This window comes from Sceloporus occidentalis, unplaced genomic scaffold, assembly GCF_023333645.1.
Source record: "Sceloporus occidentalis isolate IW3139 unplaced genomic scaffold, rSceOcc1.0.p SCAF_3, whole genome shotgun sequence".
Classification (NCBI taxonomy): domain Eukaryota; kingdom Metazoa; phylum Chordata; class Lepidosauria; order Squamata; family Phrynosomatidae; genus Sceloporus; species Sceloporus occidentalis.
Genome location: NW_028316983.1, coordinates 63,159,331 through 63,183,723, shown reverse-complemented (window position 1 = coordinate 63,183,723; position 24,393 = coordinate 63,159,331). Strand labels below are relative to the sequence as shown.

The 24,393-nt window shown below is 43.6% G+C and overlaps 2 protein-coding genes across 12 annotated transcripts in view; one reads left to right on the top strand and one right to left on the bottom strand.

The window, feature by feature from the left end:
• The window catches only part of HMGA1 (high mobility group AT-hook 1), a 36,645-nt gene extending 31,710 nt beyond the window's left edge, over positions 1-4,935 (top strand). For all 8 annotated transcript variants that reach the window (XM_089514707.1, XM_089514706.1, XM_089514705.1 and 5 more), the window contains one exon: positions 1,660-4,935. In XM_089514707.1, the coding sequence (XP_089370833.1) occupies positions 1,660-1,716 (57 nt within the window). In that variant the 3' untranslated portion in view covers positions 1,717-4,935. The remainder of the gene's footprint in view (positions 1-1,659) is intronic.
• Positions 4,936-7,021: 2,086 nt separating this feature from the next.
• Positions 7,022-22,577, bottom strand: SMIM29 (small integral membrane protein 29). 4 transcript variants are annotated; one of them, XM_089514711.1, is made up of 7 exons: positions 22,487-22,577; positions 22,173-22,247; positions 17,175-17,296; positions 16,262-16,431; positions 11,318-11,343; positions 9,532-9,637; positions 7,022-7,923 (listed from the first exon to the last, which is right to left on the bottom strand). In XM_089514711.1, the coding sequence occupies exons 4-7, from the start codon at positions 16,370-16,372 to the stop codon at positions 7,861-7,863; spliced, it is 306 nt and encodes a 101-aa protein (XP_089370837.1). In that variant the 5' UTR covers positions 16,373-16,431; positions 17,175-17,296; positions 22,173-22,247; positions 22,487-22,577; the 3' UTR covers positions 7,022-7,860. The 4 variants fall into 4 exon arrangements, with proteins under 4 accessions (XP_089370837.1, XP_089370839.1, XP_089370835.1 ...); XM_089514713.1 differs by having other exon boundaries at positions 17,227-17,296; XM_089514709.1 differs by lacking the exon at positions 17,175-17,296 and having other exon boundaries at positions 22,487-22,576.
• Between the last annotated feature and the right edge of the window lie 1,816 nt (positions 22,578-24,393).

Here is a 24,393-nt window from a genome sequence, read left to right as displayed (position 1 = left end):
TCACTGAGGGAAAGAGAGCTTGGATCTTGAAGTTTCTTAATACTGGTGTCCCTCTTGTGGATTCTCAAATGTATGACAACTAAAACATGAAAAACATACCACTGTATATTTGGAGCTGTTCATGCCTATGGACAGAAGCCCCCTTCAATCTAGGTCCTCAACACACATTGAATTACAACTCTGATTATCCCCAACCAACATGGATGGTATCCATGCTGTTTGAAGGTAATGGGAGTTGTAGCTTGGTACATCTGGAGAACACCAGATTGAGGAAGGCTGATCTAGGATAAGTTTCCAAATGATTTTACAGTCTGTTTGATCCACAAATCTGTTTGTCTCTGTGTTAACAAATATTCTGCCCCTATGCTACCTGATTGGGAAAGCTAGCATTTTTTTCCCCAGTGTGCCAGAGATCCAGACCATAATTGTATCTATTGGCTACAACCATTCTTCTTTTTTCTCCTGGAAACTCAATGGACGAGCAACTTGGGGCCCATCAACTAGCAACAGCACATAGCCCCTTCCTTTGTGTAGCAGTGTTCCATGGTATAATGACAACAAAGACATGTGGTACTGCAGTCTATTCCAGCACTGCTTCCTGATCATTTGTAGATGTTTGTCTTTCATGGCTGCTTTGGCAAGGGATAAGACTTGCTCTTGCTTTTTGCCAAAACCTGATTCCATCATTCATCACAATGGGGATCTGCCTGTTTCTGCCCATCTCTAAATGTTCTGAAACTATAGAGTTTTATTACAGGTATTTTCTAGGAGGAGGCTGCAAGATGGTTTTGGAAATACAGTACTCCTACTAACCTCTCTTGAAGGAAGAAGGGACCAGAAAAGTAAAGGAAGCAGCCAGCTGAATATTTATGCTGGCTTCACGTAAAAGGCTTGGTGGAGAAAAAATTATGGGAGTTGTGTGAATTTAAGTTTCCCCTTTGAGTATATTCAGAGGACCTTAGGTGGGCTAGAGTGCAATTAGTTGTCCCCAGGGCTGCAGAGTCAGTCCACTAACCCTTTAACTCTTTCTCATGTATTTGTCTGCTGTCCAACTCCTTCGTAAGTGGCAAACGTGCATTAATTAGTAATATCCAATTTACTGTAGTAAAATGATAGCATAAGGCATTTCATCACCACCACATTAATCATCAGCCTATTTAAATTGTTGGTGATCAACCTGTTTATCCCAGATTGGCCTTTGTACAACGTGCTTGTACAAAGCGCGGGATGAGTCCTTCCTGAATCTTCGTTCGTGAAGCAAAGCCAGAGGGGACTTAGATTGTTACAAAATAAAATATACTTATTTGATTAAAATTTCTGAACAAGAAAACCTTCCTAAGTTCCTCTGGAAGTAAAATAGGCAGCAAATTAGGGATTTAATATTATATGTTTTTATTTTGAAGCCAGAGCCGGAGGCGGTACATTTCTTCAGACCTCACAGCCCCAGTTGGCCCTGCATTGACTGATATCTCAGTAGAATCTTCAGTTGTAAAAGCAGTAATTTTGCATTTATTAATATTTATTTGAAAATATGTGGTGTGATCAATTACACATCCATGGCAAGTTGCAGGCATAACTGTCTCACGGAATCAACTGTCTTAAACCAAGTACAGTGTAACTCCATCTGGTATTTTCCCAATCAATTCTCTTCCTATGCAGGAAAAGGATGAAGAAGAGGTGAACATTTCCCAGGAGTCATCAGAAGAGGAGCAGTGAAAAGAGCCAACTGATTCTACCTCACAGTTCATCTTTCCTATTTCTTGTCACGTTCTGGGACTGAGGAAGGAACAAAGAATTTTCACCCCTTTCCTGACTCTCACCTGCCCAATGTCCTGGCAGCCAAAACAGCAACACTGGAGTACAGTGTAAAACAAATCAGCCATCACCTTGATGTGTAATGTTTAATGGGAGAACCAAGTATTTTGTTCCCCCTTCTCATTTGACAGGGTTAAAATTTTAGCCTACCACTTCATATAGTTCTACATTATATCAGTTTGGTTTTTGTTTTTAGTCTTGTCTCTTTGGTACACTCCTTGTTGAGAAAGGGGTATATAAATCTTTATAGTAGTTCCTTATTCATGTTGAGTGGACAACCTGCTGTTTTTCCCCTCATACCAGCCAATACTTCTACTTTAGAGAGACTATACCATCCTCCAAAAGGATATTTGGCACTGGCAGAAAGTTACACCATAGAGGACAATTGGGAATCTTCCTTTTTCTGGAAAATAAGTATAGTAGGAAAAGCCACAGCATTGAAGAAGAGCAAGATAGTAAAATGTGCCTATTGTAAGCCGTTTGGCTGGATCCTGATTTCAAAGGATGCTACCTTGCTTTTTACACTCCACTTCTTATGGTTCAAGAACTACAAGGCTTCTATACAGTAGGCCTGTGCATTCTTGTTGACAGCGTGCACCCCAGATACAAATAGCTGCCTTGGAGCAAGTGTTGCCATAGGCAGTGGGAGTGTATTTTTTTCACTGACCACACAAAAGTTCTTCCCATTGTAACCCCAGCTGCCAGTGCCCAGGTATGAGAGATTTGCAGGTGGAATCTACAACTAAATTTTCTTTTCCTTCGGTGCTCAGTCATTCTGCACAGAAAGTCCTGCTGGATCCTCTTTGAAATTAGACCAGACATTTCCAAGACCACCAAAAGCAGGATGGCAATTCCACCCCAGGCTCTCTGGGTTTGGTGATTTTTCTGCATTGGAATATCACAAAGTGTTTTAGCTACAGTTGTCTTTTCAAAACATGTCTTTCAAGGTTTTTTCTTTTTCCTTAATTCACAACTACCTCTGGATAATTTTAAGTTTCATTCTCTTAAAACATGGAGTTGCTGCTGTTTGTTGTTGCTGCTGCTGTACTGGTTACCAAGTTTTATTATTCCAACAGGTTCTGTCTGGTTTCTTTCTCTGGAACTGACATTTTACATTATAGAAAGTTTAGAGTTGATTTTGAAAACTATTGTTCTATTAAAAAGGGATAAAATCTTCTATTTGTCAGACTGATGAGTGTTTGGGGAGAGGGAGGTTCTTTGAAGATTAGCATCATTTCCAAGAGTCATCTATTAGCATATACTTCTGAAAATGAAGATGAAAATTCTTTTAAGCCCCATGTTCATACCACCTTTGTTTATTTTTTTAAAGAGTGATGGACTATTTGAGATTAGATTGGTCAGTTTTTAGTGAGGGCCACTGTCCGGGATTGCTGCCAGCAATCTCTGACTTATGCTGATACGTGTAGGCAAAACAAACCTTGTGGAGAAGCAGTCAAAGAGCAAGCCGAGGAAACAAGCCGGTGTCGGGGTTGCAGAAAGTCAAGCGTGCCGAAAGACGAGCCGAGGTCAGGAAGCCAGAAAGCAGCGTGGTCAAAACAGTCCGAGGTCACAATAGCCAAGAGATAACAAAGGTCCGGTCCGAGGTCAAGGTAGCAAGGAAGCAAGGTAACAAGATGTCTGGAGCTAGAGCGACAGCAATCACACCAAGGGCTCATGCAATAAACTCTAGCAACAAACTCAAGCCTCTCTTCCACTTAAATCAGGGAAGCTCTCCCTCGAGCCACCTGAGGCTGATTTGCTAACTGTCTTTCTGCAATCCTCCTGGATCTGCGCCTGCAAGCACTCTCGGCCCTTCTCTCTTGATAGGAAGGCACCTGCAGGCAAGCTTCGTCTCCAGACTCACCACTAGGCTGTGGTACCGAAGGAAGCCTCTCTGTGGCACTAGGACCTGGTTGAATCTCCTCCTCTGGGACTGGAGGATCACAGCTGGGACCTGGCAGGGCAGGAACAGCACCTGGCGTTGCCTCAATCAGCCCTTGCTCTGGAGGAGGCTCATCCTCCTCCTCATCCTCCGAGAGCTGATCTTGGCTGGCCATGACAGCCACCTTTTAAAGACGGCTTTCAGACAGAGGGCATGGCAAGTGTTCAAGCTTGATCAATAATACTCAATAGCTACAAACCATGTTGGTGGATGTGTCAGTTTCAGTTCAACATGAGAGCCTAGCACCATCACCATGAGTGGCACTAGTACAGTGGACCCTTGGTATCCACTGGGGTTTGGTTCCAGGATCCCCGTGGATACTAAAATACATGGATGCTCAAAAACCATAAAATACAGTGGCATAGTAAAATGGTGTCCTGTATACAAAAAGGCAAAATCAAAGTATGCTTTATGAAATGTATATTTTTAAAAAAATTCAGGCCACATATGGTTGAATCTGTGGATACAGCGGCCCAACTGTATATTAAATACTTGCTTGTTTAGTGCTACAGTTGCACACAAGCTGCTGACTGGAAATAGCTTCAAATTCAGCAGCATCCTATCTAGGGACTCTATCCATTAATAACTTCTCCTAAAAGCAGAAGATGATTAAGAGAACCTTGGATTGCTTTATAATTGCTAGAGAGATGGTCTTCCTTCTGCTAAGACAAATTAAGTGGCTCTGATTGTTATGCTTTAAAATGCTTACTCTTGCAACACTGTACAGCTTTCAAAGCCAGGAGAGCAAAATTTGCACAGTGTCTGAACAAATAACATCTTCATTTTAGAGGATGAGCATTAATGTGGTTGAACTATATGGTCAACATGAAGTTGAAGGAGATACTAACTATTGCTTGCAATTAGCAGGTTATCTGTCCTTTAACTGCAGCTTATCAGGGATGCAGCAAGAAATGCAATCTTTATTCCTGTCTCAAGTTGGATGTCTTTTCACTATCCTACTTGATCTTCATTGCTCAGTGAAGTGAACCATGGGGTCTGAAAGCAGTTGAGTTTTGTACTGTAATTGCCTACAAAACTACTATGCAAGAGAAGATGGGTGGGGGGAAATGTGGTGATGATTTGTAGGGTGTTGTGTTAAATCTCTGATCCATCGCTAAAGATTCCTTGATCTCCTACTTGCAGATTACTTTACTTGAATAAAACAATTCATTTTTCAATACTTCCATTCTACATTTTGTTCAAGGAGCACCTGGAACTGTGGTCGTATCAGCTGTCATCAGTGAGCACTCATGAACAGAGCAGACCAGATTAGGCATCAATACTCCAAACATTGTCCTCAATAGGCATAAAGAGCAATTACATGTTGTTCCTTCGAACTTTTTCCATTGCTCCATAATTTAACATAGTTGAACTGCCTTTTGCATTACCGTGTGTAACTGGGGGTAAGTAAGTCTTAAACAGGCCAATTCATGTCCCAGGCATGTATGTCACCAGTTCCCTCTAAAACCCATTACAGGCAGAGGATATTTTATTCATCTCATGCCTCTTTTTCACTGAAAATTTTTCTCCTGCTCTCTCCTTGGAACAGTCTGGAAATAAAACCATCATCCATATAGAAAAAGTGCTCTGAAGCAGTGTTTGAGGGAGAGGAATGCAAGCCATGGAAGGCATAAAATAGTTGTATAGAAGAGGATGTTATGGCAGCAACAGTTTATTGTGTCTGCAGTGGTATGTAGTAGCACAGCAGCTAAATGCTTTTGGCTGAGATTCATCACTAACACTGTTGTGGGATAGATATAACCATCGCTCACCAATGAATGCAAAATTTTGCTGTAGCAAAATAGTTTATCATGGGTAAATAACCTATGAAATGACAGGCTTCTTTACTGCTAGGAGTAAACTTGATTTTTCTTCATGGCCTCTATTACACAAGTGATGTCACAGGCTGAGCCTTTATACCATTGTCTGCAAACTTCTAGAGCTAGGCCATCTTTTGGTGTAATCCCCAGCCAATCCTCAACAGGCAGATTCAAAGTGCAAATTTAGGGAAAACAAGAAACAGTTGTAGTCATGGGTACAAATATAATACCCACACATTAGATAATTTAAGAAGACTGCTCTACATCAGAGCTATTCAAAAGGGTGGTCCATGAAGAAGTGTCAATCCATAACCATCAGCTGATGCCAGGAAAGAAAGAACTGCAGCCAATAGTCACGAATATGGTACCAGTCTCCAAAACACTGGGAGAAAATTACCAGTTCCCCATATTAGAAAGCTTAAGAAGTTGCTAAAAGTATGCACATTGAAGAGGGGGCACACCAAAAAAACTGCATAGGTCTTTAAGTTTACAAAGATGGTGTTGCGTAGGCACAGACTTACCCGACTTGTGTGAGTTTACAAATGAGTCATTATAGGTAAACACTGAGGGTTACATAGCTCTTGGAGAGCTCAGAGCAGAAGATAGGTAACTACTTTCAGCAGCTATGCAGGTCAGGACCTGTGGAGTCCAACATCAGATGGGTGCCTGTGGGTCACCCTGGGTTTAGATCCAGATTGGGGATTGTATGACCCTCCAGATAGTCTTGAACTACAACTCCAAGCATTCCTTACCATTGGCTATGCTGGTAACTACGGGGAGTTGCAGTCTAACAACATCTGTAGAGCTGTGCAATTCTCACCCCTAGCTATGACCAAAAGTTACAACTGAAGAGTACAAGTGCAAGATCCTTGTGGGGGATACCACTGAGATAATATTCCCTTTGTTATATTACGATTACCCACATATCTCTTCTAGCTTGACTTAACAAAAGTAAATTAATCCTGTATATGTTCAGGAATGAAATGGAGACAATTGCTGGAACAATACATGGGAAGTGCCCTACTCCAATTGTTTTATGCCCATTAAAAACTTCATTTCTTAATCCAGATTGTATTTGTTTTTCTCGACTGTCAAACGAACCGAAAATGCATAATTAGGCATCAGATGGACCTACCACAGGGCTACACAGCAGCAGCCTAACATATTCTTACATGTGAGGAAGACCAACCAGTCTGTCACAAACTGAAACATATTGTTAGGACAAGAAGAAGACTCACAAAGGCAAAATCAGTACTCCTAATACTGATGCTGATGCTGTCTAGACCTGCTGTCAGGTTATGGCTGGCAGCAAAGGGGTTTCTGCTTCAGCAAGATTAATATGATTTCTCTGCACCAACAGTTCTTCAACCTGCTATGATAGGAACAATGTTAATACAGTATACTCACCAGAGCCAAATATTAGAGTGAAATCTTGCCAGAGATATTCCTGTTCAGGATGGAATTTATTTATAAAACCTGTGAGCTCCCAATACAGAATCCCCATCATTGAAAGAACCACACTGATGAACTCAAAATTTCATTGAAGAAACAATTCTTCAACAATACATTAAGGCTCCTTTGGTCGGATGTGCCTGCATGACCTTACCAGAAAAAGTGCATCCTCCCTGCACACAGCAAATCAAACAATAACCACAAAGATCAGCATGTATTCATTACACATATTTCAAAGTAAAAGATGCTACATTACAACCACACATCCAACTTTCTTGCTACACATTTTATTCACTTTCTCTGCATCCATCATCACAGGAACCCAATAGCTAAATGACAGACCCATTTTTATGCATAGGTAAGTCAGGGCAAAAGGCAGCTAGCAAATGCACTGGAATGTCATAGCAGCTGCAGCTTTGATTCTGCTTATATATAAAAAAAAGATCAACTGGGATTTTTAGAAAGCTGAGCCATTTGTAGGATGGTAGCTCGCAGGAAAAAAGAGCTATTCTCAACTGAAGTTTCAGAGGCTCCAGTATCTCCCCAACATCCATATCAATTACAAACCAAAAGACAAAGGAGTAAGAGGAATGTCATTAAGCCACATCCAGATGTACAAACTTTCAACTCTGCACAAGATGCTCAAGAGAACCTGTTAGCAGTAAGGCCTCTTGTTGGGAGCCGGGATGGGGGGAAGAAATCGGTATTGAAGTGGAAAGAAAGGCAGCAGGTTCAAAGTGAATTGAGGTTTGGGGGTGCTTCAAATTGATACACATGCCAGGCAGATGCAGTCATCCTTCTACACCCATTGTCAGTCTGAGCTACGTATCATCAAGCTTTCACATCCATAAATGAACCACGGTAGGGCTGGTATCCTCCCCAGGCTCTCATCACCTGTAACATGCAATAAATAATGTCTTTAAAACTGTGACACCAGGTAGCAAAACATTTCTCAGCAGCTAGTAGTAAATTGCCAAATATCCACTTTTGTCAAAAAACATATTTTGGAAATAAAAACAAGTAAAGAAATAATAAAACACTGTAAATGAACATTCCCATCAACTCTAACCTCCCACTTCGCAGATAGATCTCCAGAAAGGCACTCTACAGCTGCACAAGACGGACTTATGCTGAGAACCATTTCCTTGATTCTGCTGCAGAATAATTGTTCACCAGATACACACTCTTGATCCATGTTATAAATTGCTGTGGTGGTTGTTATTTTTATGTATTAATTTTTGTCATTGTTGTACAGACTCTGTATGCTTTATTGCAAAAAATCAATAAAAATGATGTTTTAAAAAAGAAAAGACACTGGGGCACACAATGTGGTCACTGTGATCTGTCGCCTGATCTGGCCTGCAAAACCCACCTTAAAATGCAGCCAGTTGAACCAAGGGAAGGAGCCCCTCTTCTATGATTGTTGAGGAGTGGTAGTCAGTACAGAGTAAGCACAGCTTTTGTGCACTGTGTTAGCTGTTGTTCACAAAGTCCCCCTCCCCTCAAAATGCCTTGTGGATCCTTACTTCCAACCTTTTTCCAAGCAAAGTAGCAGGGATGTTAAACCCCTTTGTTCTCTGGTATTTCTAGTCTACTGCAAAAACTGGAGTGATCCAAATGTGAGGTCCTAGGGCTGATACTCCACTCCAGACTTCTGGGCTTTCCATACTGGACACATCCCTTTCATTTTGACACCATTTTTGGTGGCTTCTGTATGCATTCTTCCTGTTCTAAAAGGTTGCATTGCCTCTCCTAATATTTTGTTGCTGGCAGTTAAGAGCTGTAAAGCTAAAATATGCTGGCATTTTCATCCAATCCTTTTGCCTTTGGCCTCATTCATGAATGGAAAGCAGCCCACAAAATCTCTGAAACAAAATTCAGTCCTTGGGGTGAAAGAAGCTCCACACTGCTGTTCTACCATATGGGTGCACATGTTCAACCTGTGGCCCCATGGCCATAGAGATATTAATGTCATCATCATGCAGCTCCCAGGTTATTCATTCTGAAGAACTGCAACATCTTACACAAAAACAGTGGCCTAACTGGGTACCAAAGAACTGTTCACCTGATATTTGAATTCCTACACTCACCAAGTATAAAAAACCAAACTTTAAGATGGAATTCATGTTAATGAGGCATTCTATTTTTTTAGTTCTCCTTCCTTAACAGGAATAAAAATGTCAACAACTCAGTGTGGGTTTGAATCAATCACATTGCCTAGCTACATGCCCCAAAGACAAATCAGCTGGTTCTACAGAACTGCTAAATCAGAGCTGGGAGGAGGATTCTGGAAATTGTAGTTTAAAAAAAATGTTTCCAGGCTCTGTGCTGTAGTAAACAAGGATTGTTTGAAAGCCTAGTGCTTAGATGCATAATCTTCTCTTTTTTCTTAGCAACTGTCCATGTCACAGTCACAAGAGCATAATGTAAAAAACACATACACCCTAAAATATCCTTTACAATGATGCACAACTTTGCTTTGATTTGTAGAATTATGCTCACCTTTGTGTCCTCTGGCTCTACTAGGAGCTCCTGTTCAGCTTCATGCAGCTCTTCTGCAGGATCATAGCTGTACATTGGCAGCAAGTGATGACGCAACCGGTCGTACCTGAGATATAAGTTGATGGGTGAGGTATCACTTTAATATACTGCCCTTGTCAAAGTACAATCTATGCCTGCCCTTGAAGCTGCACCCATATAGCAGGGTTGAGCACCTGCAATGGACCCCACCGTGACACTTTGGGCTGGAATGTAATCACAAGTGGAAGTTACTTTTGGCTGAAAGGCCCTGATTTTCAGCAGTGTTTTTGGTTGTTCACAGAGGAAGCTGGGTAGGGCAAATCTGATGCTCCAGAAGAGGTGTCATTTTTTCCATCTTGTTTTCCATCAACCCCCTCCCCACAAATACACATACAATGATGTATATAGAAGCTTTAGGGATAGCAGTGGCTTGTAAGGGCACTTCAAAACCATTATTTCTAATCTCATTACAATGAAAATGCCTCAACTGTGGCTGAATGGAGAAAATTTAGTGATCTAAGAGGAATGATGGGGAGGCGTTATAATATTTCTTTTTTACAAATGCTTCCAAATTCTTTACTTTTAAAATGCTTATGTATTTTGAATGACACTGTGTAAGACTATGTACCACTCAGTGCAATATTATTGCTCCTTTTGTCTTAGAGCAGCCAGGGGATTTCAGGTTATATATTTCTGGCAAAAATATAATAAAATATTTTACTCCCATCCTCTTCCACGAAGAACTGTGATCCCAACACCAAATCCCAAGGACCTAAGTTTGTATGGCCATATTAAAGATTGTTTAATTGTTTTTTTAAAATGTTATATTTATACTTTTAAAATGTTTTCTATTGTTTTTGATTTGTATTGTTTTAATTGGCTGTTAGCAACCCTGAGTCCCTGTATCAAGAGGAAGGCGAGATATAAATACAGCAATAATAATAACAACAACAATAAAAATAATGTATGATATAATACAATTTTCTCAATTTTGAGGAGCATTTTTTTCTCAGAAATAATTTTTAGGGGCTACAAAAATGGCCCCAGGGGCCACACTTTGCCCACTTTTGCTGTAGACTCAGAAGTGGTTATTATACATGCAAACAGAGACAAAAAATATATGTGTATTTATGTACTATAAAAACCCTAATCTTTGAACAATTGCGAACTCACAATTGAATACCAAGACCACTGTCTGCTCCAATATTGCAACCTAGTCTATTTCAAACCCATCTCCACTATTCCTAAAAAGTAATCATACAAACCACTTCTTACTGGGGACAAGTTTTTATAATGGGATTCTTTCAGAATCAACATTTTTCCTGACATTTCTTTTTCCTGGCCAGTCTGCTCATAGCAGCCATCAGTCTGCCTGAAAACATATAATGCATTTATTATCTCCTGCCCTGTATCACAGGATCTCAAATGTTGGGTCACTAGTGATGCCAATTTTTAATTTTTTAAATAAATCTTATTGATTAAAATCTCAAAAATCAATTAGAATTTGAGATTCTAATTTTTAATTTTTTAAAAAAGTAGTCTGGAGGCCATAAAATATGGGCAGATAGATCATTTTGCTGGCAAAGTACTTCTACTCATTGAAAGCTGCTTCTGTTCCTACATCCCAGAGTATCCCACAAACTGACCTATCACTGCTATACATCTAAAGCCACCCAAGCATATAGCTGATAGCAACACACAAAGTCTTCTCTGTTCTCGTGACCCAAACTCCCCAAGATCCAATTACTTGCCCAAGGCAGTCTCTTACCTCCTCTTCTTCTGGATGTACATCATCTGCAATGTGAAAGTAAAGGAAGGAAAACAATACTGAGAGAAGCATAAACATGGTATGGGAGTTATTTCTTAGAGGGAATGAAGCATGGGACAAGAAAGACGAGGAGAAGCAGCACAAGAAACGACAGCAGCAGGAAAAGCATTTTCGGTATCTGCCTGCTTGCAAGATCCACTTCTGGCAATGGGAATGTCACAAGATATTAGTACAGGAGGCATTACGATGAACACTAAGCTCATTAGAAACATGGCTCTTGGTGTCAGATGTCTGCAAAGATACAGAGAGAAAGGGATCCATGACAATAAAACAATTGCTTTGCTGAGTAGTAGGCAACTTCCATGGGACCCCAGAGGACTGCCCCTTCTAGCATTTTTTAAAAAAATTTAACAAAAATAGCCCCATAACAAAGCCCTTAGGAAGGTGTTGGGCATTTTTTACTGAAAAAAATTAAAATATCGTCGCTCCTCCAAGTCTACGGACTTGAAATGCACAGACTTGGAAATTCACGGAGGGGTGACTGCTATTAATCTTGATGAGGCGTGTGCCCACAGCACACTCCCCACATGACCGTGCCCCATTCAAGCCTCACCGGGGGAGGGGGATCCAGAACAGATCCCCCGCGAGTTCAAAGGGGCGAATGTATTTAGTAAAAAAAAAATGGGGGTTACGAGGGGACTAAAGTAATCTATACACACTTTGTCCCATTTGCCTTTTCCTGGGGGGGAAAAAGACCATCACACTCCAACATCCATTTTATGAATGATGGCAGAAGCCTGATACAAAACTGTTGGATTTAATTCCAAAGCTTATGGGCTCTTTAAGAGTAATGACAGTCACAAGGTTTGTCACAAGGATTTAATGCAGGAAACTGGTGAGTTTCTCTGTGGTCAACTACAGTAGCATTAAAGCAAGAAATATTTCAAATTTTATCTGAATTTTTTTAAAGTTCAGCATTATCAGGGATGCATTTCATCAGCTTTTTTTTTTTCTTTGACACAGATGCACAAGGACAAAATATGTGCATACCTTCCAAGTTAGGAAGACTACATGTAGCTGCCTGTTTTAAAATAAACAAAAGCAGAGTCCCAGTCCTTTCCCCATCACTACATCTATATACTTTAAAAAGGGAAATTCAACTTTAAAGGAAACTTTAAATCTGAAGAGCAACTGTGCAAATTAAATATCTACCATCAGTAAAACAGCTCTCTTTGGAAGATCTTTATTACCAGAATCCGGCTGCATGTTTCCAGGTAAGCAAGTGTATGACCTTTTCAGAGCTGGTATAATATACACCCCTTTCATAAATTCAGTTGATGGCCTGGCTGAATGCAAATAAGAACTAAGTATATTCCATGACAGGGGAAAGGGATTAATTGAAAGAATATCTATGATTCAACAAGAAGTTGGGGGGGAGGGAACAATTCGAAAAGAAGGGGAATTTTTATCTTGCAGAAGTGAAAGAAGAAAAAAAATATGGCAAAACTCATCCAGCTACAGCATAAAGCTATGGTGTAGCGGCAACCCCCGGCCCGCGGGCCGTATGCAGCCCGCGGAGGCAGCAGGACCAGCCCCAGCCCGGTCTTGCCGCCACCGCCGCCACCAAGGCCTCCTCCTCCTCCTCCTCCGGGCCTCCAAGCTCCCCTTGGCCCTTTAAGGGCGGCGGCAAGGAGGAGGACGAGGCCTGGCTTCATCCTCCTCCTCGCCCCCGCCGCCCTTAAAGGGCCAAGGGCAGCTTGGAGGCCCAGAGGCCTCCAGGCTGCCCCCGGCCCTTTTTCTGCGGCGGCGGGGGTGAACAGGACGAGGGCAAGCCTCCTCGCCCCCGCTGCTCTTAAAGGGCCAGGGGCAGTCTGGAGGCCTCTTGGCTTCCAAGCTGCCCCTGGCCCTTTAAGAGCAGTGGGGGTGTGGAGGACCAGCCCGGTCCTGCCGCCGCCGCCAAGAAGGGAAGGAGGCCTTCCCCTGGGGCAGCTTCCCTCCCCTCTTGGGCTCCGAGGGCAGCCCGGGCCCCTGGCTGGAGCCCAAGGGGGGAAGGGGGCCTTCCCCTGGGACGGCTTCCCTCCCCTCTTGGGCTCCGAGGGCGGCCCGGGCCCCTGGCTGGAGCCCAAGGGGGGAAGGGGGCCTTCCCCTGGGATGGCTTCCCTCCCCTCTTGGGCTCCGAGGGTGGCCCGGGCCCCTGGCTGGAGCCCAAGGGGGGAAGGGGACCTTCACCTGGGACAGCTTCCCTCCCCTCTTGGGCTCCGAGGGCAGCCCGGGCCCCTGGCTGGAGCCCAAGGGGGGAAGGGGGCCTTCCCCTGGGGCGGCTTCCCTCCCCTCTTGGGCTCTGAGGATTCCTCCTTTCCCGCTTCCTCCTCCTCCTCTTCCTCCTCTTCTTCCTCTCTTCCTCCTCTTCGTCCCCTCTTGTCTTCCTGCTCTTCTTTCTCCTCTTCTTCTTCTTCCTCCTCCTTCCCTTCTTCCCCTTCCCCTCTTGTCTTCCTCCTCCTTCCTCTTCTTCTTCCTCCTCCTCCTCCTTCTTCCCCGCTTCCTCCTCTTCTTCTTCCTCTCTTCCTCCTCCTCTTCTTCTTCCCCTCTTCCTCCTCCTCTTCCTCTTCCCCTCTTGTCTTCTTCCTCCTCTTCTTCTTCTCTTCCTCCTCTTTTTTCCCTCTTCCTCCTCTTCTTTTTCCGGAGGGAGGCCTGGGGCCGCAAGGGCCGAAAAGGAGCCTGCGGAAGCGGCCTGCCACCTCCGCGGGCTCCCCCACGGCCCTTGCGGCCCCAGGCCTCTCTCTCCGGAGGGAGGCCTGGGACCGCACGAGCAGAGAAGAGGCCCGCGGAAGCAGCCTGCCACCTCCGCAGGCTCCCCCACGGCCCTTGCGGCCCCAGGCCTCTCTCTCCAGAGGGAGGCCTGGGGCCACACGGGCAGAGAAGGGGCCCACAGAAGCGGCCTGCCGCCTCCTGGGCTCCTCCACGGCCCTTGGAGCCTTTTCGGCCGAAGGGAAGGGCCCAAGCCCTTCCCTTCAGCCTCCCTCCCCTTCGGCCAAAAGGGCCCCTTGGAGCCCGTTCAGCTGAGGGAAGGGACCAAGGAGGAGAGGGCGGGCACACGCCTCCTCCTCCCTGCGGGGCTTCGGTGGAAGCTCCACCCCTGGCATGTGGCTCCGCCCCAGAGGGTGGAAGCTCCACCCCCCAGCTTCAGCCCCCCAGTTGCCTGATGGACAGCAACCCAGCCCCCGGCTCAAAAAGGTTGTCTACCCCTGGTGTAGCGGTTAGACTGGGATGAGAAAGATCCAAGTTTTAATCCTCATTGGGATGTGAAACATAACAGGAGACCTTGAGCAGGTCATTCTCTCTCAGCCAGTGAGCAGAAAGGTATGCTTCCTAGTGCTCATTTGAAGAAAGAGGGATATGAACATAATAAATAAATTTCCTATTTCCCTAACTTTCTTTATCACACTCCTACAAGCAGTCAGTGGTGCCTCTCACCACTGAAACAGGCAAAGCAGGAGTGGCACCCACACATCCCGTCCCAGATGTCAGGTTAATCAACATAGGCCTCGTTTATTTCCGGGAGAATTCCAGCAATGTTTCTGGTGATAAATAAGGGTAAGCAACAAATTTCCAGGGAGGATTCTTACTTTGAATGCTTTATATTTTTAACATACTGTATACACTCATGTATAAGTCTAGAAATTTTAGTAAAAAAACTGATCCCCCAAAAACCTGGGTCAACTTATCCACAGGTCAATGTAAGTACTGTACCTTAACTCTTAATTTTTTAAAAAAGGAACCATTTCATTTTCTGGGTGGTGAAAGGCGGGAGCTTAGTTCATCCTGGGAGAACCAACCTCCCTCTAAGATCTCCGCCATGGCACTACTTCTGGCCTTTCTGAATGCATGGGTGGGAAAATAGCAGCAGCAGCTCTATGGCATTTCCCCTGAAAGAGCACAGAAAGAGTAGAGGGGTTGGTATTTCTTTTAGGCTCTCCTGGGACAGACTAAGCACTCACCCTTTCACCACTCTACTCAGGAAGGTGGATGGTTTCTTTTTTGATAAGAGTTAATTCTGTACCTTAACTCTTACCTTTACATCCTTTTTTGACATCTGCACATTTTCCTAGCCCAATCATCACCTCCCCTACACATTGCACAGCCACCATTTACCATAGTTCCCTCCTCATACATCCAGCCTTTAAGGTGAGCACAGACAGCATGCCTGCCAGAATTGTATAAGTTCTTTGACATCATTTTCCTTTGCTTCATCCTTTACATCATTTGTTACGTGCCTCTAAGATTTACCTCCAATTTATTCACTCAACTTATCATATCAAAATCCATAACCTTGGCCCCCAAAACTGCCCTCAACCTAATCATGAAGTTGATTTATACATGAGTATATAAGATGTTTTTAATGAATGTATATTTTTAATTGTTATATTAATATGATGTTTTTAATTCTGTTTTTTAAATTGTACTTTTTTAAAAGTATCTTTTGTGAGCCACCTTGGGTCCTATTTAGGATAAAGACAATATATACAATAAACAAATAAATACAACAGATTGAGCATCTCTTATCCAAAATGCTTGGGACCAGAAGGGTTCTGTATTTCAAATTTTTTTGGATTCTGGAATACTGGTATTTGCATATTGAGAGAGAGAGAGAGAGAGAGAATATGAGAGAAAATGAGGCTGGAAAGAGACTGAGGATCTGTGAAATGGTGGGAGGCATAGATTCCTGCCATTTTACAGATCTTCAATACTCTCTCCAGCCGCATCTCTCTCCACACTCATAAATACAGATCAGGTATGTACTACACTACATGCAACGTAACTCAAAATGTTTTGGATTTTGGAGTACAATACTACTGATTTCAGAATTCTGGACAAGGGATATTCAACTTGTATTCTTATATGTTCTGGATACTGGCCTCTTCTAGTATAATTCAAGCCACTCACCACAGCCGTGATGACACCAACAATGGTGATAAGGAAAAATGGCACCAAAACATACTCCACCAAGGAGTCATTGGCTGGCCCAGCAGAAGTGGGCATGGTGGTGTTATTCATGGCATAGGGAAATAGTGCTCAGGGGTGACCAGGGTTTCTGTCTTCATTGGGAAGTCCACCTTTAAAATAAAATCGCCAAAACAAACAGTTTTAAGATTAAAGCATATTATTCAAGCTGCCACAATCTTCTTCCCAACCTCCCTCCCCTCCCCCATAGCTGTGCATGATAAGGAGGTTCTTTAAGTCACAAGCCAGTCACATGTCCTCCTCATCCTAGTGAATGAAACCCTTTAAAGTGATGTTTAGCCTTGAGGCATGATCCATAGCTGACTGAAGCCAAGATAAAGGATTAATAGGCAAGGAAAAAGGTTCTTTAACTGCTCTCCTATTAACTGATGCAGTCTGCTCCTGGCTGTTTCATTCTGCAAAAAAAAAAAAAAAATCTAAGAACAAGAGATTGGGAGGGAGAGAGAGAAGAAAAAAAAGAAGATAATATTAGAAGTCTTGGATTCCAAGCATGAGACCATCTACAATGCAGAACAGAAGCCCACTCATCTATGTTTGGGTCTAGATGATCATGTTAGTGAGATATGATGGGAATTTTGTAGTCCAATACACAGGCTCCAGGTCAGGGAAAATTAACCTAGATGTTTCCCCAAGGGGGGGAGCAGTGGGATGGTAGAAGAGGAACATCTCCCCACTACCCTGTTCAAAAAGCAATAGTTCCTGTCTAAATGATGCTTTTAACACCACCACCTTCCTCACTTCACTTTTTGGGAAAATAACTGGGCCAGGGAATGAGGACCCCCAGTCTTTTCAGCTTCAACTACATACAATGTTTGCTCCCAGTGGCTTGCACAACCTTTAGTTCAGTAGAAGATACTGTATTTATTGCAGAAGATATGAAGTTGAACCTCCAAGAGTGATGAAACTGCAGACAGCCACTGCCAATTAGGATAGGCAACATCCTGGACCATGGTGAGACTGTGTATAAGAGAAAACATGTTTCCCCCATGCTGCAATATCCCTTCACAGCATCCTTTTCCATACAATTTCATCTGAAAAACAATTATAGGCGTCATCTATACTGCAGAAATAATGCAGTTTGACCCTGCTTTAACTGTCACAGCTCAATGCTATCGAATTCTAATACTGTAGTTTGTTGTTGCACCCAGAGATTTCTGAAAAAGAAGGCTAAATATCTCACAGAATTCCACAGTGCTGAACTGTGGCTGTTAAAGTGGTGTCAAACTGCATTTTTTCTGCAGTACAGATGCAGCCACAGTCTCCTCTCAGGGATATTAAAGGAGAGCTCTCTTCAGATATTGAGACCAGTGAATGACTTCTTCAGAGGCCTTCATCCTAACAGAACTGAAATATAAACCTTATCCTGATAAATGTTCAGAGTTCAAAAAAGGTACTTTTTTCTGGATTCCAACAACCCCTAGCCAGCACAGCCTGACAATGGTGGAACACATTCTTTGCGGACCTTTCAAGCAAATCCATTTTGCCAAGCCCAGCTTTTTTTACCCATCCCTAAGTCTTCAGACAGGACCTACAAGTAAATTCTCCCAGTACAATTTCATTAGAAAATTGCATAACATTATTACTACATATTACTCTCCCTTACTATATCAGGAGATTATGCATCAGTGGGAGGAATATTCAGGGAGAGTGAATTGCTATCATCCAAGTGAAGTCTTGCAGATATGCATAAGAAAACCTGTTCCTCTGCACGTATCAAGGCATTACAGGGTGCCCTGAACAGTGTATATCTGTGAAGAAACTCTTTATACAGAAGGAATCAATTAAGTCACACTACTATGCAAAGAGATTTTATAGCACCTCTGAGGCTAACTGAGAGAAAGAAATTTGTAACATAAGCCTTCGTAGATTGGGCCTACTTCATCAGATGTTGCATCTGATAAAGTAGACAGGGGTCTAATCTTCACTGCAGAAATAATGCAGCCTGACGCTGCTTTAATGGCCACAGCTCAGTGCTCGGATCCTCAGATGTGTAGTTTTTTGCAACATTTCCCCTTCTCTCTGTCAGAGCACTCTGGTGCCACCACAAACTACTAATCCCAGGACTTCATACCATTGAGCCACAGCAGTTAAAATGGTACCAAACTGCATTATTTCTGCAATGCAGACAAGACCCGAGTCAACAACAGTTTGGGATACTTCTTTTTCTCAGTTGGTGTCAAGTTCCTTTTGCAAAATGATCCAGACTAACATGGCTATATCTATAAGCCACACTAGGGGTGGGGAATCTTTTCACCCTCCAGATGATGCTGAACTCAGTGTGTTTCTGGATGTACACCTGCACGATGGAGAAGACCAAAGCTGTGATACAACACATCTGGGTAAAATCGAGGAAGGCTGCTATATATGCAGAGAATGCCCCATTTTCTGATTCCAACAGCCCTAGGAGTTGCTGGCTGAGTGGAGCTCTAAGCTAGGATCTTCTCTACCAAATCACAAGAGGCATGGGAAGGAATCACCATGGAACACAATAAATATGTTCCAAACTAACCTTGGTTCCATTTCCTTTAGAATTTTACATCCCTTTTGCTCCACAATTCATAGTCATAGAATCATAGAGTTGGAAAAGACCACAAGGGCCACCCAGTCCAACCCACTAACATGCAGGAATACACAATCAAAGCACCCCCAACAGATGGCCATCCAGCCTCTGTTTAAAAAACTCCAATGAAGGAGACTTCACCACTCAGGAATGTGTTCCTCCTAACGTTGAGGTGGAATCTCTTTTACTGTAGTTTGAACCAACTGCTCCATGTCCTATTCTCTGGAGCTGCAGAAAACAAGCTTGCTTCATCCTCAATATGACATCCCTTCAAATATTTAAACAGGGCTATCACCTCTTAACCTTCTCTTCTCTAGGCTAAACATACCCAGCTTCCTAAGTCGCTCCTCATAGGGCATGGTTTTCAGACACTTAATCATTTTGGTTGCCCTCCTCTGGACACGCTCCAGCTTCTGAACATCCTTTTTGAATTGTGGTGCCCAGAAACTAGGCACAATTGACACCACAATCATAGAACAAGGCTTGCTTAGGGACATAGTGGTGGGGGAAGAGAGTCAAAAGTTAGCACCCCTGCAACTCAGCAATTCCCAGAAAGTAGAAATGCACCAGAAATATACTCAGTTACTTTTCTGAATTAAAACTCACTGAATCCCAGTATGATCAGAGACAATGTTGGCTAAGGGATTTGGGAAGTTGTAGTCCAAAAGTAACATTTCTGTGTTTAGATTACACAGAATCACTCCCAAAACAAACAACAAAAACGGGGGAAGCAGCCATGACTAACAGACCAGACCTGTAAGAACAGTAAGGGGAAATTGATTCACTCTTGTTTTGCAATGATATACCAGATCAGCAGTTCTTTATTCTCATACAACTAATCTTGCCACACAGAAGACCTTTAGAGCAGAAACTCTTTGGTTTGCTTTGGACCCTTTTACACAACACAATTATAGCACTTTGACGCCAACTGCCATGGTTCCATTTTATGGAAACCTGGGATTTGTAGTTTCATGGGCTATTTCAAATGCTAAGCCAGAGTGTTCTAGTGCCTCACCAAATTACAAACCCTAGAATGCCACAAACTGAAGCCATGGCAATTAAAGCTGAATCAAAATGCTATGATTATGCAGTGTGAAAGGGCTCACAGATGTTTGTAGAATGAGGGAGGCATTTTGAATTAGTATTTACAACCTAAATCCAAAACACACTGCAAAAATAATACAGATTGAGACTGTTTTAACTGCCCTGGCTTAATGCTAGGGAATTCTGGGAACTGTAGTTTTATGAGAGATTTAGCCTTCTCTATCAGAGAGCTCTGGTGCCACTACAGTTTTCAGGATTCCCTAGCACTGAGCCAGGGCAGTTAAAGCAATCTCAAACTGGATTATTTCTATAGTGTGTTTTGGACCCTAGTTATTGTCAGCTTGGTGTAGACCCATGCATTTTCAAACCTACAGCCAGATATCTTTCCAGCTGCTCACACTTGCAAAAGCTGAATGGGCTAAATCCAATTTTAACCATATCTGACCCAACAAGATGCAAACCTAACTAAGCTCAATAGGGCTTCTCTAGTTATAGCACCAATCACAAGTTTTTGTCCTCAGAAGGCTGCAAATTTCTTAAGAAAGTAACAGCTCCCAAGAAAGATGGGTACCAGGCTGCAGTTTCCTGCAAGATGCTAGGAATAAAGAGTGGTTTAATTTATTAGGATGAGAGTCAGCATGCTGTAGTGGTTTGAGTATTGGACAAATAATGCAGTTTGAGACCGCTTGAACTGCCCTGGCTGAGTGCTAAGGAATCGTGGAAATTCTCATTTATTGTGGCTACCAAAGCTCTCTCACATTGAGAAGGCTCAATGTCTCATAAAACTACAGTTCCCAGAATCCCCTAACACTGAGCCAGGCTCATACTGGATTATTCCTGCAGCGTGCTTTGGACCAATGATTCTGGAGGCTGGAGTTCACTGCCCAGCTCAGCCACAAAACACATTGGGTGACCATGGGCGAGTCACATGCTTTCAGCTTCAAGGGAAGGCAATGGCAAACCTCCTCTGAACCAAACCTGCCAAGAAAACCTCATGATAGCTTTGCCTTAGGGTCAATGACTTGAAAGCATGCAACAACAGCAAGAATTTATTAGGGTTTTCCTCCGATCAAACAAGCAGAAAATCATTAATAAATGTGCTGCACATAATGTGCAAGACGCAGGAAAAGGGACCATAAGGGTGTCACTTGGGCTGTTGTTGTGTGGCTTCAAGGCTGAAGTAAGCTGAGAACCAACATGGTGTAATGGTTTGAGAATGGACCATGGAGATTATTGCACTACGCTCTTAAAGTGTTGCTATTTCACTTTAACTGCTCTGGCTGCCTCCTGCTGCATTCTGGGATTTGCAGTTTAAGGAGGGGCATTTAGAATGTTCAGCCAGAGAGCTCTTAGGCCTCACTGAACTACAAAACCCAGAATGCAACACAAGGCAGCCAGAGCAGCTAAAGTGGAATAGCAATGCTTTAAGAATGTAGTGCGATAATCTACTATGACTCTGGAAACCAGGGTTTGAATCCCTGCTTGGTCTTGGAAACCCACTGGGTGACCTTGGTGGACTCATACTCTCAGCCCCAGAAAATCCTATGATAGGGTTGCCATAAGGCCAGCTTGACCAGCCATCCTCCTTTTCCAGAACTTGTACATTTCCACCTTCTGTCAAGGAGGAATTTCAGAACGCCCTCCATTTTGAGCATGCCTAAGGAGCGCATATTCACATTCCTGGGAGTGTCTTCTGCTTTGTTTGGCCAATGTCCTCCCATGTTTCTCTAGAAATGTCCTACATTTTGTGGTGCCTCGTCCTCCTTTGCAGTGAGGAGGACCTCTGCTCACCCTCCATAAGGCTGAGAGAATACTACTACTTGCCAGTGTGGTTTGAGCATTGGAATAGGACTATGTGTTCGAATCCCAGCTGGGCCACATGGGGTGGCCTGAGGCAAGTCACACTCTCTCGGCCTCAGCAAGGGCAAACCGTGCTCTGAAGAAACCTGACAACCAAGAAAAACCCCTGAGAGGGGCCATGCTTAAACAAATGATAGTACTGTAGCTGCCCATAGGGAAACCATACTTGCCCATAGGGAATCATTGGGGAATACTGGCCCATAGGGAACCCTAGGAAACATCTCCAATGGGCATGTATTCCCCAAGGACTCCTTTGGGGCAAGCACTGTCATTTGTTTTAGTAGGCCCACCATGAGAGCTTCACCTGAGGGCACACAACAACAAACAAACAAACAAGCAAGCAAAACCCTGCAAGCTTTCCAAACCTACCTCCTCTTCCTCCAGAGCCTCCAAGTCACTCCCTGGACGGCCAGGCATCCATCTTCCCAGAGACAGGTCTGGAGCCTAGAGGAGAAGAGACATAGCAGTGCGTCCACACTGTGTAGTTAACCCGGTTTGGTGGCGCTTTAAGGGCCAGGGGCTCCAGGGGAGGGAATTCTGGGGGTGGAGGTTTGTTGTGGTACCACTGGTGCCACAACAAACGACCACCCCCAGAATTCCCTCCCCTGGAGCCCCTGGCCCTTAAAGCGCCACCAAACAGGGCTAACTACGCAGTGTGGACGCCCCAGAGCCCTCTTCCTCACCTGAGCCTTGCAGCTCCCGCCCCTCTCAGCCCCAGCAGCACCAGGAAGGGCCAGCAGGCGCGTGACTGACAGCTGACAGCCCCCAGTCAGGGAAAGGGAAGTCGCAGCCAATCCGCGAACGGAGGAGGCGGGGCCAAGCGCGGCACCAGAACGCGCCGCTCTTAGAACACTGGGAACGCTAAGGGGCGGGGCGTAGTGAGGCTCCTCCCCTTGTCAGAACTCTCTCTCTCTCTCTCCTCAGGGGCTTGTGAGGGGATTCTGTGATGTGTGAATATGTAATAACACAATATTACAGACAGAAACTGAGGAGGACAACGGCTGACATTGTGTCATAAAACAACATTACAGAGAGATCTGGCAGCATAGATATAATGGATGTGAGAGTTAGACAAGGAAGGAAGTGCAGAGGGAGAAAATGAAACCCCTTTGAGCTCTGGTGCTGGAGGAAAGTGCTGAGGATACTACCATGGATAGTAACCCAGAAGACAGGCAAACGGGCCTTTGAACCTGAACTCTCCCTGGAAGCCAAGATGATAAGGTTGAGGCTGTCATACTTTGGCCACATGATCATAAGGAAAAACGAATGATTGGGAAAGACTGCTATTAGGAAAGACAGAGAGGCTGAAGGCAGGGGTCTTGGAGATGCCTCATCCACTGGGTTGCCATGAACAACAATAACAACAACAACAACAACAACAACAACAACAGATTGCATTATTTCTGCCACACAGATGGAGCCTGTCTTGCTGTAGCAGAACAGTGCATCCTTTGCTTGGTCTTTGCCTTTGCTTTATACCCCATTTTTTGTTCTCCCATTAAATTTGTATTGCTTCTTTCTTTCTTTCTTTCTTTCTTTCTTTCTTTCTTTCCTGCTTCGTCTTCCTTCCCCTCCCCTCCATTCTGGGGTGTAGGAGACACCCTTGGTCTCAAAGGTGCTACAACAAGATCCCTTGCAAACTCATTGTCCAGGCTAACATGGCTGTGTCTTTGAATTCTAGGCAGCATTATGGGCCAAAACACACTGCAGAAACAATCCATCTTGAGACCACTTAAACTGTTAGAAAGCTCTGGTGCCACAACAAACTACAGTTCCCAGAATTCCCTGGAGGCAGGGGAGTGCTGTGAAGCTGCAGCGTCGCAGCATTTGGACAGAGCTCAGAAGCAGCTCCAGAAGATGCAGTCTTCAGAAATAAAGATGGGATTTAAGAAGGTCCAAGATCATTGTAAAGTACAGTGTGCAGAGCGTGAGAAATGAGAATTAAATACAGAATTTTATTGGTGATTTAATGTATTTACATATTGGGATGTTTATTGGGATGATGATGATGATGATGATGTATTTCTATAGCACTGTAGATTTGCACAGCGCTGTACATACAAACAATAAAATAGATAAGAGTAAACCCGCCCATGGCGTACCATCTATATCAATAGCATTTACTGAGTGACCATCAAAGTGGTTCCAGGACATGAATGGAGATCTTCCTGGCCAGGGATGGGAATAGGTGAACTGTCTGAGACTTGCTGTATTCAATCTTGATCCATCTTCAGTCAAAGAAAGAAAGAAAGAAAGAAAGAAAGGTGTGGATTATGAGCTCCTGTGATTTGCAACCGGTATCAATGCTCTGCACTGACCACTTGTTATCAGACTGGGAGCACAGCCTACAACTCTTGCTTAAGTGTCTGATAAGTCTCTAACCCAAAGGATGCTTCTCCTTGGTTCTGGACAGACAATAGCTCAGGGAGCAGTTAATGGGAATAACAAGTACCAACTCTTACACCTTTTTTGGATGACCAAACCCCGTCTTAACTAAAGTTGGATCTCAATTCTGACTTGTCATATGACAGAAAACAATGGTTAACGGTGACTTCCTCACTCTTTCAGTGATGCAAAGGGAAGAGCAAAA